General features: G+C 42.5%; 2 protein-coding genes across 3 annotated transcripts in view; both read left to right on the forward strand.

The window, feature by feature from the left end:
• The first annotated feature begins 350 nt into the window (after positions 1-350).
• On the forward strand, positions 351-4,756 carry RHNO1 (RAD9-HUS1-RAD1 interacting nuclear orphan 1). 2 transcript variants are annotated; one of them, XM_086765922.1, is made up of 3 exons: positions 351-534; positions 1,329-1,597; positions 3,746-4,756. In XM_086765922.1, exons 2-3 carry the CDS (start codon positions 1,430-1,432, stop codon positions 4,406-4,408), a joined length of 831 nt encoding a protein of 276 aa, XP_086622048.1. In that variant the 5' UTR covers positions 351-534; positions 1,329-1,429; the 3' UTR covers positions 4,409-4,756. The 2 variants fall into 2 exon arrangements, with proteins under 2 accessions (XP_086622048.1, XP_010114423.1); XM_010116121.2 differs by having other exon boundaries at positions 1,378-1,597.
• Positions 4,757-4,948: 192 nt separating this feature from the next.
• The window catches only part of TULP3 (TUB like protein 3), a 36,218-nt gene continuing 26,202 nt past the window's right edge, over positions 4,949-14,964 (forward strand). The window contains exon 1 of the mRNA XM_086759213.1: positions 4,949-4,997. Coding sequence (XP_086615339.1) covers positions 4,957-4,997 — 41 coding nt within the window. The 5' untranslated portion in view covers positions 4,949-4,956. The remainder of the gene's footprint in view (positions 4,998-14,964) is intronic.

The following is a 14,964-nucleotide window of genomic DNA, read 5'->3' on the forward strand; positions in this document are numbered from 1 at the left end:
ACCATTGCCGCCACAGCTACTAAACCGTATCCTGTAGCTTCTCATCAAGCTGCCTCTTGAACGCTGCCAGGGACGGCGACTCCACCACCTCCCTTGGGCAGGCCGTTCCAGTGCCTGACCACTCTTCGGGAGAAAAAGTTTTTGCTCGCGTCCAATCTAAACCTCATAGCCCGCGAAGGGCTGGGGTTGCTTACGCGCTGGTGAGATTTGTCTTCTTTTCTGTCCCAGGGCGCTTGCGTCATTGGCCCAGGCGAGCCGTCCCCGTCAGGCAGGGGTAGCCCCAGGAGCTTCGCCCAGCTACGCCGCCTCGAGTTAGGAGCCCTGCCCGGGCACCGGCCGTTCGCTGGCCTCGGCTGGTTGCCGTCTAAGGGGCGTTACGGCTGCGGCGGGCTGCGGGAACTCGCGGGGCTCCCTGAGGGGGCTGTGCCTTCGGTAAGCAGTCGGGCTGCTGCGGCCTTAGGCAGCCGGTGAAGAGAATGCATTTCTCAGAAAGTGTTTTCTTCAAAATTCCTCGTCTGTGCTAATCTGTTCATGGTAAGTATTGTAAGTATGTTAAGTATAGTTAGCAACTAGAAATTGAAAGAATTCTTGTTATCTTAGCCCTACAATATATCTCAGCATTACAAACCAGTTCTATGGGTTAAACTGAAAAAAGTAAAGAAGTTTTTCTGTCTTTAAATTCCTAAACCATTCTTTATGACTAGACTAGGTTTTGAACTAATGTGAAGAATTTTTTTTTTTGATTTTTTGATAGTTGACTTGACATAACTGATTCATTAAGTCAGCTACTTCCATTCCAATTTTTTTCTTCTCTTTCACTGGTTTGAATTTCCTTAAAATTTCAGTGACCAAGCCTATTCTAAATATAGTATGTTCTGTATTTCAGTATTTTAGTCAGGCCTTATCATAGATGGATGTCTCTCAAATTTCTTCGAAAATATTTTTATTAAGAAAAATGCTTGTGTGAGTTTGCCTGTCTTGTGTATTTAAAATATGTATTTTCATAAGAAACTAATTTTTCCAGTAATGTTGATTCTTGCCCAAAGGCTAGAACTCCTTTTGCAGCTGGGATGCTCCTGTTTGCATCTCTGTCTCCCTAAATGTATTTGGCTCCTAGCTTTCATGAAGCTTTGGAGCTTTTTTCTATTCTGTGCATTTCTAAATCTACCTGAAACTCGACAGAAGTTTCAAAAACTACTGGTAGAAAAAAAGTCTGCATAAAGATGTGTATGCAGTGTTGTTGCATAAGTTGTTTTACTTTTGTTAAAAACTAGATCTGAGGTTTCCAAACAAGTTTGTTTTCAAGTCCATTTATTTGCCTCCTACAGATTTGAGAGCACTTTAGCATCTCCTTGGGGTGCTTTTCTCTTTCTCCAGCTGTTCCTACCAAGGATCATGAGGTTTCTAAGCTGTTTCACCATATCTTTTGATGCCTCCAAAGAAGAAATGTATCCACAAGACCAGGAAGGCAGAGCTGGTATTCCTTGAGAGGCCACGAGAAGGACCCATCCATTGCTATGAAACTCCACTACCTTCAGCTGAGAATGCAAGATGTATTCCTACAAAATCTGTAGACCAGAACACCTCTGCTGCCTGGGTTGGTATAGATCCTTCTTCCCCCTGCATCTCACAGCAGCAGTTTTCAAGTTTCTTCTGTATGTCTCAACAGAAAGCTATCTGTCCTGGATGCTGAAAATTAGTGGCACAGGCCTGAATTCATTGTAGCTAAGTCCTGTTGAGTTGCTTTACATTCTAACTACAACCACTCAGGTCTTAGTTATTTGAAGGCATAAAGCTGTGTGCAGTGTGTACGGGCTGTCTTCTGAAAAACAAATTCTCATCAGGAAAATGCTGTTTCCTACAGCAACTGAAAACCCTGCACATAATAAACATTAGGGGGATTTTTTTTTCATTGACTTCCTGCTTGAAATAACATGTTACATGTTAAAGTACTAGGTGTTTTGTTTAAATCTGACACAGCTAAATTTAGAGAACATAAGCTTTCACTTCAGGGTTATTTGTTCTAACCTGCTCTCTTCTCCATTCTGTGTGTTTTGAATAGTTTCTCTCCGTATCATTCTGCTGATGGGCTCCTTTTCTGGTCTGCAAAAATATTCCAAGGACTGTTTGCAGTCTCCCAAGATAGTCCTTATATCATGTAATTTAAAGATTTTTATTTTTTTTTTCTTAAGCAAACAGGTGCTGCAAAGACAGACTGCTCCTATGCAAAAACAGTCATCACCTAGGGGAGCTCTCTTTAAGCATTATTGCTGCTTGACTCTCTGCTCTTCACAAAGCTGGCTCATGAAGTGTGGTTTCAAACCTACATGAAACATTCCTTTGTTCTTGGTGACCTGGGGTTATTTTTGTAATGCCTTAACCTTGAAGTAGAACATGTTCAATTTTGTTTCCTCTTTAATTTTTTTCATATGCTTGAGTCAATTAGCTCTATGGCTTCTGAAACACTAAGTAAAATAACTGCTGTGAATAAGCATTCTTTTTGTTTGGAAGGGGTGGAAACATCCACGTTGGTTACTTAGCTCTTTGACTCCAAACCTACAATGATTCTAAAATTTGTTTGAAGCTATCAGCACTGAAACTATTAGATATTTTTCTGTTCAAAAATCCTGGTAGGTTTGTAACTTCTTGATGCATCCTCTGCAGAGTTGCTGTCAACTTGTTCAGGGTCAACTGATTTTCTGCTCCTCTCTTCTTGATGTTATCTCAGTTTTTCATATCCTCTTGACTGCTAGGCTCCTGCACTGGTAAGCCTACCCTACATGTTCTCTGAAGCCAGGAAGCCATATCCTCAGTGGTTCACCTATCTTCTTTTAAGTAGATGCCAGGATACAATTATCAGGGAATCATTTCTCTCTTTTCCTGTACACAGCCTTTGCATTCAAACAGTTCAGCTGTACAGCAGACAATCACTATCCTTAATTAAATTGCACTTAGTTTTTTGAGGGACTATGTAGTAAGTTAGGAATGCTGAAAGTGATCTGTAGTTACCATGGCTAGAACACAATTTGGTGTGCTCTAGGGAAAAGCAAATTGCAAGACCCTGACTCTTCTTGTTGATACTCAGGAAGATAAAGAATACCGTAACAGAAGGATTTCCAGGTTTTGAGTAAGAGACCAGAATCGTTCGAAGAAATATATTGTTGAGCTATCTTCTATAGAAAGACGATTTTAAAAGTGGCTTTTGGGTGATCTGTTACTCCAGAATACAGAAATCAACTGTGTTTTGAAGTCAAGATCTTTTGGGGGAATATTAACATAACTTAAGGTGATGGAGCTAAGTGGGCATCCTTTAAATAATTTTGTATTGCTCTCAGTTCAACCCATTCAGGGAGACAGAGGATGTAGTTCATTGAATCTATTCAGAGTTATGCTAAGACACATAAAAACACCCAGCTCTGAACTGTTTTGAATTTACAGAGGTTACAGGACCAAACACCAGTTAGACTTTTCTTTAAAACCCAAATCTTGAGAGCTTTTTAAGTTGCCAGGGAATAGCTCACCCCAGTAACTTATCAGGTAAGAGCGGCAGAACATGATGTTGAAGTTCAGAGATATCTCCTGCTTAGCAGCTTGGCTAGTGACTGATTTGCTTTGCTGCAGACCAGATTACCCACTTAATGAACACTGAAAAAAGATGGGATAAGAGGGGAGTAGAATCAGGTTGGCATTCCTTTGTCTGGAGAAAGTTGCTGTTTTCCTCTTATTACTATGTCTTTCCCTTCAGGTTTGCCCACAATTTGAAAGAACTAAGTCAATGGTGTTGAAACTGTGCCAGAAGCATTGTGGTCCTCACAAATCCCAGAATCAGGATGCCAACCACAGTTCGCTTCATGCTGGAGGACCTTGTCGAAGAGCTATCGCCTGCAAATTTCCTCCTTTAACTTTTGAGAATCCAGAAGGATATGCAGTCCACTCCTCAGATCATCTGAATCGCTTAAGGAAGAACAGAGAGTGCTCTCGCAGCCAGCACAAGAAAAGGACAGCAGCAAAAGCCAACATCCAGGTGAACAGTTTGGAGAACTGTAGAGAAAAACCTTTGTTACCTGCTCCCCAGGCTGTGGAGCCAGACATCTTTAGTCCACCAAATATAGAGACTCCACTGATGCTTTCCTTAAGGAACTGGAGCTGCAGTAGCTCTCTGCCAGAAACAAGTAGCCATGCCTGGCATCCACAAAAAGAGCTGGCGTTCAGTATTGATCCCTGTGAGAGAGGGGAGTCAGCAGCAGTACTGGTTACAGATACTCCTGAACATGAGTATGGAGTAAAGGTTACTTGGAGACAGAGGCCTCAGCTGATGAAATACCTGCGGCAGAGAGGGCAGCTGAGTGCTGCTGACATACTGGTGAAGACAAACCCTGAGCCCTCGAGGAGACAGGCCAACGTTTGACTTGGTGGGAGCAGTAATTTTGTGATGTGCAAAGACACGTCCAAATAAACGATGTTACTTTCACGGAACAGCCAGCTGTGCTACTCCTGCCTGATACTCCCGAGAAACGCTGCAAAGGCGCGGGAGGTGTTTCCCTGGAGATGGGGGTACGTTGGGCCGGGCTTCCTCGGGGAACGGAGTGGCTCTGAAAAGAGCTTTTTACTCCGTCTAGCTTCTCGCAAGGGCTGTTACTCCCTCCTCGGGGGAGGCGGGGGGGAGGCGGGGGGTAGGGAGCAGCGGGTCGCGGCCCCAGCCGCCCCCGGGAGGCCCAGCGGCGCGAGCGGGAACGGGGCGGTGCTCGCTTCCGGCCTAGAGCACTCGAACCTCGTCCAGCGCATGTGCGGGGCTCGTCCCTCCCCGCGAGTGGTGCCGTGGCCAATGGGCGGGCTGCGTCCTGCCACTTCGGCCAATGGCACTGCACTTCAGTACCGAGTTCTGTTGCTACGGGTAGCAACGGGGCCGGGGCTGGGCGCGACGGCTGGGGCCCCATAGCAACGGCGGGGCTGGGGATGGAGAGCGCCAGGGAACCGGGTGGGCCCGCCGGCGGCAGGTGAGAGGGTCTCAGCGCGGCCCAGCCCGGCGGGCGGCGGGACCGCGGGAGTGCCGCGGAACGCCCGGGGCCGGGTTGAGCGTCTGCAGTGGGGCCTGGGCGGGCGGAGTGGTGGGCGTCTGTGTGCCGTTACTGCGGCTGCTAACGGCTACGCGGGCGTGGGGCGAGTACCTGCGTGGTAGTGTCGCGCTCCTGGACGGGGCTGGGTGTGGTGGAGACGCTGCCCTGATAACAACCCCTTCCAGCAGGCGCGCAACAACTGTGTAAAACCCAAGTGTATTGTGTGTGCTTAACTCTTCAGCGTTATATGTTCTGCATAATCTAAATACTTGTAGATTAAACTGGTTTTGTGGGTCTGGGTCCACCCTGTTTGTTTCTAGGTGCTGCTGTGAAACATTTTTGCAGTGTTACTCTGCTCTTCTGTTGCAAATAGAGCTCTTGAGGTATATGGTAACATTCTCTGTATGCCGTTGCAAGGGAAAGAGAAAAGAACTTGGCTGATGTAATAGGAAAATCAACTGTTAACTTTGGAGAAGGGGTTTTGTAATGATGTTATACCTGTGACACTTGAATAGCTCAAAACCAAAATTAGTTGAAATTAAATGTGAGGATACGAGCAGGCAGTGAAAATGGGTTTGTCAGAATTAGTGTAATGGTAAAAACAGGGAAAAAAAAATCTTTTGTGCCTCTGATGTTTGGATGGGGAAAGGAAGAGCACGTAAAGAGAGAAACCCAAGCTTCTAGTAGGTGAATTATAATGAACAGGGTGTAGAAGAGAAACAGTATTTATTTATGACATACTCTTGGTAATTTTATTTGAGGGTGAAAAGAGGCAAGAGAGTTAGAAGGGATCCTGTAATCTCTTGCATACACCAAATATACTGTGAAACATTAGAAGATTACTTCTTTATGCAGACTTTATAGGCTGATGTTTCTATACCAATTCTAGAAACAATTTTTTTGAAAACTGGGGAGCAGATGCCCATAAATTTCCTTGCATAGACATTAGACATTTACATTTGACAGTGTTGAAGCTGCAGGAATTGATACTGCTTTTCTGATAACAATTGTACTAGTGACGTGCGGAAAACACTCCACAATCTGTAAGATTGTAAAGTAGGTATGTTTATTCGGCGCCAGGCAGCACGGGGGGTAGTCCCGCCAAAACTGTGTGCACCTGACGCGGCAACTCACTTTGAATTTATACAACCAAGTGTTACATATACATGAAATTTCAAAAAACCACGCCTATACATATGCATGAGCTATCCCCACTTTGTATTAAAATTAGTTCCAAGGAGTCATTGGCTATTAAAATTAGTTCCAAGGAGTCATTTGGTTGGTTTTAGCTGATTCTTGAAGGAGGCCCCTTAGTTCTTATCAGGAACTGTTCGTGTGAGGAGGTGCAGGACTTCTCGCTTCAGATAAAGAGTTCAAAGCACAAAGCAAGGCCCCTCAGTTTTTATCAGGAACTGTCCTTGTGAGGAATGCGAGACTTCCCCCCCCCTTGGATAGTTTTTACAATAGCTAGTTAGTAAAGCATAAAGCATCATATGTATTAGCATGCACCGCAATAATCAATAAATGCCATATCTATTGAAGTTTCTTTAACCCCTTCTCTCACTGGTATTATTTCTTTCTGTTAAGAAACTTGTTTTGCATACTTTTATGGGTGCTTCACAGGAATAGCCTAACAATAATGACAGTTCATGTGATAGCTTCTTCCCTCCCACCCCCGGTTTATTAAACAAACAACTAGTTTTCTTAACTTTCTTAGGCTCCACGGTTAAAGTAAGAAAACCAGAGTACAGGAAGCTAAATAAAAGTAGGTAGTTTTAAAATAGATCCTTAAGGCCTATTATTTTTGGGGGTCTGATTCTGAACTTAAAACATTCAGCAGCACTATAATAAACTGCAGGAAGACAAAAGACTGTATTCTTAAGTAGGATCTTCTTTTTTTTCTGAGAAGAGAATAGTAAAATTATCCATAAATCACTAATTTAATCATTCGAACTCTCATTTGGTAAAATAATTGTCAGTTGTCCAAACAGTAGTTTGTGTAGAAAAAGCAATGTGATATTTAATAACTGGCAGTTCATAGCAATGAAGATACTACCTGTAAAGCTTAAAGCTGTACCTGAGAACCAGTTGGCACCTTTCTTTTTTTTTTTTTTCCTTTTTTTTCCCCCTGAGGTGGAATACCTTTACTACAGAGCAATATGTAAAATACACGTTAAGATATAAGAAGTATTTTATTTCTGGTGGGCAGAGGTGAAGGGAACAAGTCAAAAATAAATGTGTATAGTTTTGTAAATGTACTGTGGGATACTTAATGATGGATAGACAGCTGAGATCTTGGCCTTAGGCTATATCTGAAACAGACTGTCCCTTGAAACTATGACATTGTGTTAACCTATTTTCAGTTTGAGGTAGCTGCAACTGAAATTGCTCAACTTCATTTTAAAGTTTGACTTTCAGGTAGACATGGGATGAATTATCTTTTAAGTGATTTGCTGATATGCCTAGAGCTCTTGCCTTAGACTACTGCAAGAACATTTCCCCTTACTCCTAGTGTTGTTTAAAAACATACATTCTGTGGGATGTTAGAACTCTACCTTTGTTATTGTTATAAAGTCTATGGTCACTTCTGCACTCCTTTCCCATTTGCCATTCTTATGTGAAATCTGAGGCAAAAAAAAAGAACAAGAATCTAAATCTAGTAGCGATATTTTTGTGAGTTGCTTAGTTTGGGATGGAAATTAAATTTGACTGTTTCTATCTCTTTAATGGCTTCCCATGTCAATCTTAAAAATAAAAATACTAGACTAGGACTAAAAGTCCACAGTCAGTTCTAGAGTGTCAGTTGAGAAAATTTCATTTATGTTCTTTCCCCCATTCTTAGTTTGTAAGACTGTAAAACAAGTGCAATTTGTGGCACAAAGTGCGATATGCTTATTTTCAGGGAACTTTGAGTTTTGTTATCTAGTCTGGGTTAAGTATACCGTGTGCTATTTAACTGCTGACTTTGTTGCTAGGAGAGAATAGCACCTGCTTTACTTTTCACTGGTTTCATGTTGTAATGGGGTATGATGTCAACAAAAGTGATGGGCAAGGTTTAATAATTCACAAACAGAAGATCATAGGAGTCAGAATTCGAAGTCCCTGTGGATCTTGCTTTGCTCTTTCCTGGGGTAGAACAATTTCTAGAAGTGAAATGACTGAGAATTTGGAGTATGTAGCCGAGAGAATATTAAATAGAAAGCTGGTGTTCTGCTTATGGAATAAATGTCTCTTTCTTTTCCTTAGCAGAAACCTCAGTTTCATTAAGTTCACCTGAATAAACATGATTTTGGAAACATAGCATTCTGCAGTTGTATTGGTGGTTAAGAGCTGAAAAATCCTTAGTCAAGGATCACTGGGGGTCACCAGCTGTTAACTCTCAAAGGTATGCGCCTGGCAGGAGATTCTTTGTCTCCCTTCTCTTACAAATATTGTAATAAAAATCCAGTTTAAACCCCCCTGTTTGGCTACACACTTGAAGATAAGTTTATGTGCATATTCTTATTCTTATGGTTGTCTTTTTCTGTGCCACCCTCCCAGCATCTATGATGGCTTTAATGGTTGATGGCCTGTGTGGATTTCTGGCTTTACTTGGCCTTCCTTCCAGGAAAAGAATACTTTTGGATTAGGTATGCTGTAACGAATAACTTGAGACATTTCTGGCTAGGGAAAACAAGTGTCTACTTTCTGTTCTCCCAGTATAGTAGAGAATGACATAGGCTTTTGTTTGGACTCTTCTTTATAGTCCAGATAGAAGGTCTACTAGCTTCTGTCCAGAAAGTGCTGCTTTATTTTCATTGCTCTGTTCCCTTGTTCCAAGTAGGAGGAGTTAATCTTTGGTACTTGGTGAGTCAGTTTTTGAATGGCATATGAAACACTAAGCAGTACAGTAGCCAAAATAGTTCTCAGTGGAGAATTTAACCTTTTCATGATCCTTGTGTTCCTGTTGCATTTTCTTGTAACAGACAGTATTCTTTATTGTCATAGAATCATAGACTAGTTTGGGTTGGAAGGGACCTTTAAAGGTCATCTAGTCCAACTCCCCTGCAAGAAGCAGGGACATCTCCCACTAGATCAGGTTGCTCAGAGCCTCATCCAACTTGGCCTCGAATGTTTCCAGGGATGGGGCGTCCACCACCTCTCTGGGCAACCTGTTCCAATGTTCTACCACCCTCTGCATAAATTTTTTTTCCCTAATATCTAATTTAAATCTACCTCCCTCTATTTTGAAACCATTACCCCTAGTCCTGTCACAACAGGCCCTACTGAACAGCCTCTCCCCATCTTTCTTGTAGGCCCCCTTGAGGTACTGGAAGACCGCTATCAGGTCTGCCTGGAGCCTCCTTTTCTCCAGGCTGAAAAGCCCCAGCTCTCTCAACCTGTCTTCAAAGGAGAGGTGCTCCAGCCCTCTTATCTTCATGGCCCTCCTCTGGACCCTCTCCAACTGGTCCATGTCCTTCTTGTGTTGGGGGCTTTTGTTCTCTTAGGCTTGGGCTCTAAACTATCTCCATTTATCTTGTGATCTCCAGAACTAAACCAGACAGAATCATGGAGGTTGGAAGTGGCTTCTTGAGATCCTCTGGTCCAACCCCACTGTTCAAGCAGGGTCAGCTGGAGCAGGTTGCACAGGACAACGTCCAGTCAAGTTTTGGATATCTCCAAGGTGGACACTCCACAGCCTTCCTGGGCAACCTGTTCCAGGGTTTGGCCATTCTCTCAATAAAAGTGTTTTCTTGCATTTGGATAGAATTTAATGTGTTTTAGTTTGTCCCCATTGCTTCTTGCCCTGTTAGTAGACGCTACTGGCTTCATCTCCTTTACATCCTCCCATCAGATATTTATAGACATGGATAAGATTCCTCCTGAACCTTCTCTTCTCCAGGCTGAACAATCCCAGATCTCTTGGCCTCACCTCATGTGAAAGATTACTCCAGTCCCTTAATCATCTTTATGGCCCTTTGATGGACTTGCTCCGGTATGTCCATATCTTTCTTGCACCAAGGAGCCCAGAACTGGACATAGCACTTCATGTGTGCCTTCACCAGTGGCAAAGAGGTAGGATCACGTCCCTCAACCTGCTGGCAGTGCTTTTCCAAATGCAGTCCAGGATCCTGTTGGCCACCTTTGCCTTGAGGGTGTATTGCTGGCTTGTGGTCAACTTGTTGTCCACTAAGACAGTATCAATCCATTCCTGAAAAAGGAATCTCATCAGACAGCATATGCTTTATTATTTGTTTCACTGTAATTCAACTTTTCTCCCATACACATTCAGTTCTGAGTGTTCTCTTACTTTACTAGCAGGTTCCTGTTTAGTTCACCATAGAATCTCCTGCCAGGTTAGTTCTTCCTATTTCAAGGTATGTTTTTGTAAGCGTGTAATAGTGCAGAGCATATCCCATTGCATTTGTGAGATGATAATTTTATGCTAGGGTTTTGTGCTTCCACGGATACTATTTTGAAACTGAAGTTAGGCATGATTTTTCTGAGTGGTCATTTCACCTTGCCTACACCATTTCATTTTACCTTACAAAAATCACTGGAATGAGTACTGTAAAGAGAACAGAAGTTTATCTCCTGCACTGATAAATACTCTTCTGTCTTAACTTAGCTGTAGTCAGTATGTACTAGACTGCATCATTATTTACCTAGTCACATTTGGCATGTGAACAGTCACCCCAAAACAGATACAGTTTCAAAGGAACTCCTTTAGGCCAAATGCAGCGTGTTCTTGCTGAGCTGTTTTAACCTGAGCAGCCTACTACTTTCAAGTATACTTCACTTACTATTAGGGCATTGTGTATTTAATGGCATTATTGCATTATGCAAGTATGGAGAACATGGTGCTTGCAAGGATAGGTTTGCTTTCTTGGTTTTACCCCCCAAAAATAATTATTAACAAAAGATTTTTCTGTAGCACATCTATTTCAGATTGGTTTTACCTTTGATTCCTTTCTTCAGCACTATATTCCTATTTCTCTAAGTTGTTGGGGCAGCTGTTTTGCCACAATAAATGCAAAACCTATCTATATATATATTCTTCAGAGCACCAGCCCTTTTGGTTTTTTTTCGGGGAAGTGTTTTGGTTTGGATGTTTTTCTCATGTCCATGTGGCTTTAGAGATAAGTACCTGATAATTCCACAGTGAAGTTCCATTTTTAAACTTGGAGGTAGGTAGAAGCAGAAATTATAAAGGACTAACTTGCCTTTGTTTTTCTTTAGAATCTTCTTTAGTAAGTTGTAAATCACTCAGATAGTTACTGCAAATTATTGCCAGGAACATGCAGTGCCTAGAGGATTCAAGTGGAGATCTAGATGCTTGTCTTTCTGCTTCCCCAGCCCACCCTGGTCTAGCAGTTGACTATTGTTCTCATTAGCGAATTTTATACTTCTTTTCAAATGTTCTTAGATAAGACTTATTCAATCTGTATCATAGTTTGTGTATTAAAGCATATCTAAGACAGTCTTTATTCACAATAATATATTATTTCATTCAGAACTGCTTCCAAAATTAAATGTTCACTGTTGCCATGTCATTTTTCCTATAATATGTTCAGTAGGTGAAAAAATTACCAAACAAATTTTGTGAAACCTTTCTCAAAACAGTATGCTATTGCCATTAGAAATCTGTGCATGTTCCTTCATGGGATGGTAATCAAAGATAAAACTGATTTCACTGGGGAAAGGATTCTTTTTGTAAAAAAGCTGGACAGAGGCTAAAACTTGCCCTTGTTGAAATATCAACTGCTTGAAAATAACTTAGAACTGCAATGTTGATGAAAATGGCTAAGTAATGATAATTACTTAGTAATGTAATGGGTAACTAGCAGCAGATCAAGTTTACCTTGGAAGACTTACTGGAAGTTAATTTAATTATGAAGGAAAGAATATCCCATGTTTACCAAAAACCCTCACTCTTCTGCCTTGGGTAAGGCAGAAAAACTTGATAATCCTCACTCCTATAGATGCGTTTTCCTAGAAATGAGCCTTTACAATTGTGTCAGTTGCAAGGAAAGCAGATGGAACTCCTCCCTGTTGTGGATTAGAAGCTGCATTACAGGAGAATTTTGTTGCTCAACCAGTTTCCAGAGACAGTATTGCAATTTTTGTTTGGAATATATCTTGTAAAAGATAGGAATCCTTCTTCAAATGATCTCTTCTACAGCTTCTGTTTTCCTTCATTAACTGTAGTTCAGATGAAGAGAACAATTCCCAGCAATGTTTTTTGGAGAGTTAAGAGTGAAAACCCTTTCATACCAGCTGACTCCACATTTCTTACTGGAGTTGCTTTTACTTGCACTTCTACAGCTAAAAATAAAATCTAGTGGAGAAAGAGATGTGCTGCAAGCCACATTCTTCTCATTCTCTGATTCTTAAGTTCTGGGAGTATTGCTCAGAGACATAACCGCTGCTACCACATTAATAAACTGTCCTGTGAAGGAAAAATGAGTGTCATAGTTTAGCCTCAGTCAGGGCCAGACTACGCAGTCTCTCTTTCACTCCCCCCACCCTCCAGGAGAATAGGGAGAGATAATATAAGAAAAAAAAAAAAAAAAGAGGTTTGAGATAAGGACAGGGAGAAAATCCTTAATGTTACCCTTAGGCAAAACAGACTTGACTTGGGGAAAACTATTCATTTATTGCTAAAAACAAAGCAGGATAATGAGACAGAGAACAACATAACCTCCCCTCACCCTTCCCTCTTCCTGGGCTTAACATTATCTCTACTCCCTTCTACCCATGCTCCAGGTGGCATGGGGGGGAAGGAGGAGTGGGGGGTATGGTCAGTTCATCACGCGTTGTTTTATGCCGCTGCTTCGTTGTCAGGGGAAGAACCCCTCGCATTCCTCCCCTGCTCCTTTGTGGGGTCCCTCCCACGGGCTGCAGTCCTTTGTGAAATTGTTCTGTCGTGGGTCATTTCTTCCATGGGGTGCAGTCCCTCAAAAACAGCTGCCCCAGCACAGGCCCTCCATGGGCCACATCCTCCTTCAGGCATCCACCTGCCCCGGTGTGGGGTCCTCCACCGGCTGCAGGTGGATCTCTGCTCCTCCATGCACCTCCATGGACTGCAGGGGGACAACCTGCTCCACCATGGTCATCACCACAGGCTGCAGGGGAATCTTGGCCAGGAGTGGCATTACTCCTCCCCCTCCTTCTGAACTGACCTTGGCGTCTGCAGACGTTCCTCTCACCAGAAGTTCTTCACAACAGGCAGGCAGACGCCTCTCAGGTTCTCTTCGCATCTCATCTCCTCTCCGCTTCTTGCAGCCAGGCTGGGCTGAGTCGGCCGCAGTTGGCTGCCCAGCAGGAGGCCAGAGGGTGAGGCCTGCAAGGCCCACAAGGCTCGCACCTCCCCCTCTCTGCCCCAGCTCAGCTGCTTCACATCATCTCTTCTCTTTATTTTTTCTCTGTTTTCCCCTTCTTAAATACGTTATCGCAGAGGTGTTATCAGGGAACATTCTGCTACCAATTGACTTGGCCTTGGCCAGCATCAGGTCCGCCCTAGGCCCGTCCGAGTCCACTGAACAAAGGCGAGCAACTTCTAGCAGTTTCTTACAGAAGTTGCCACCGTAGGCCCCCCTCATTAAATAACACCAGAACAATGAGTTATGTGAGCTTTGATAGACTCCTGATGGAAGCAGTCCTCTGTAGAGTGAAAAATGAGACATAAGATATTGGGAATTTTGGGTCATGTGTGGAGTAAAGTGGTGTTAGTTTATTGTGCCTTGGAATTCCTTTAAAGGAAATAGAGCAATGGAAACAGTTAATTTCAAGATCTTGATTGTCAATACTGAAATATTGTGTTTGTTAAAAGAAGGATTTATGTATCAGACTGATATAAAATATCAAGCTTGTTTGTGACAAGGTGAAGTAAACTCAAAATCTAGTCCACTTTAAAATGAGCTAAAAGTTTCTGCTGGACACTTTCCCTGAATCTCTCTGCCAAACTACAGAGTATCTGAATTTCTAGTATCTTCCCTAGAGCTGTGCACAAACAGGTGACACTTCCTGAATTTCTCTCAGGAACAGTTCGTGCCTATACAGTATTAATGTATGTTCTAAAGAAGCTTAGAACAGTTAAAAAGCAAAACAAGCTATCTTTTCTTCTCTTGGGTCAGATTTTCTTTTCAGGTTGGAGTGGTTTCTGTTTCTATAGAATCATAGAATGGTTAGAGTTGGAAGGGACCTTTCAAAGGTCATCTAGTCCAACCCCCCTACAAGGAGCAGGGACATCCCTGACTAGATCAGGTTGCTCAGAGCCCCATCCAACCTAGCCTATGAGCTAGTCTGAGCTTCTGCTTAAAAGAGGCCAGAGAACCTTACTCATTATTTATCGAACCTGTAACTTCTTGTACTGCAGAATGACTTTAGCTATCTGGGAAACTTTTACGTCTGCAAGGTCTTGCTACATTGCTTGCTTGGGAGGAAAAATAGAGTAGAGTACTTCTTTAGTGGACATATGAGGAATGTACATATTTTGTTGAATGCAGGAAAAACTATTATGAGGTTTTATCCTTTGATTAACGTATTTCAAATCTATCTTTCCAGTGAATTATGGAACATGAAGAACATTTTGTCTCCACAGGCTGCTCTTCCTGTGGCTTTTCTTGCTGCTTCTGCTTGTTGCATCTCGCTCACAGCTGCAACCAGTCAGTTCCTTGCAAAACTAGTCTGTGATAAAGTCAACCTTTTATTTGCCTCTTTACAGCATCAACAGTCAGTATATAAAGGAGACTTAACTGGTCCCTTAATATAGCTTTAAAGAAGAATGCTTAGCTCTCCCTTCTGGGATAACCACACCTGAAATCTTAGGTAGACCGTAACCTTACTCCATTAGAGCAGTTTTTAGCATAATAATATTCAACCTTGATTATAACCTGTTGTTTTCTGTTGAAAATCCACAGTTTCA

This window comes from Chlamydotis macqueenii, chromosome 1, assembly GCF_036417535.1.
Source record: "Chlamydotis macqueenii isolate bChlMac1 chromosome 1, bChlMac1.mat, whole genome shotgun sequence".
NCBI classification, from domain to species: domain Eukaryota; kingdom Metazoa; phylum Chordata; class Aves; order Otidiformes; family Otididae; genus Chlamydotis; species Chlamydotis macqueenii.

What these genes read in the sequence shown, in the direction of transcription:
- RHNO1 (XM_086765922.1), top strand. Translation starts at nt 1,430, where the DNA reads ATGCCTCCAAAGAAGAAATGTATCCACAAGACCAGGAAGGCAGAGCTG. An exon ending in AGAACACCTCTGCTGCCTGG is followed by an intron (nt 1,598 to 3,745) that starts GTTGGTATAGAT and finishes CTTTCCCTTCAG; the next exon opens with GTTTGCCCACAATTTGAAAG.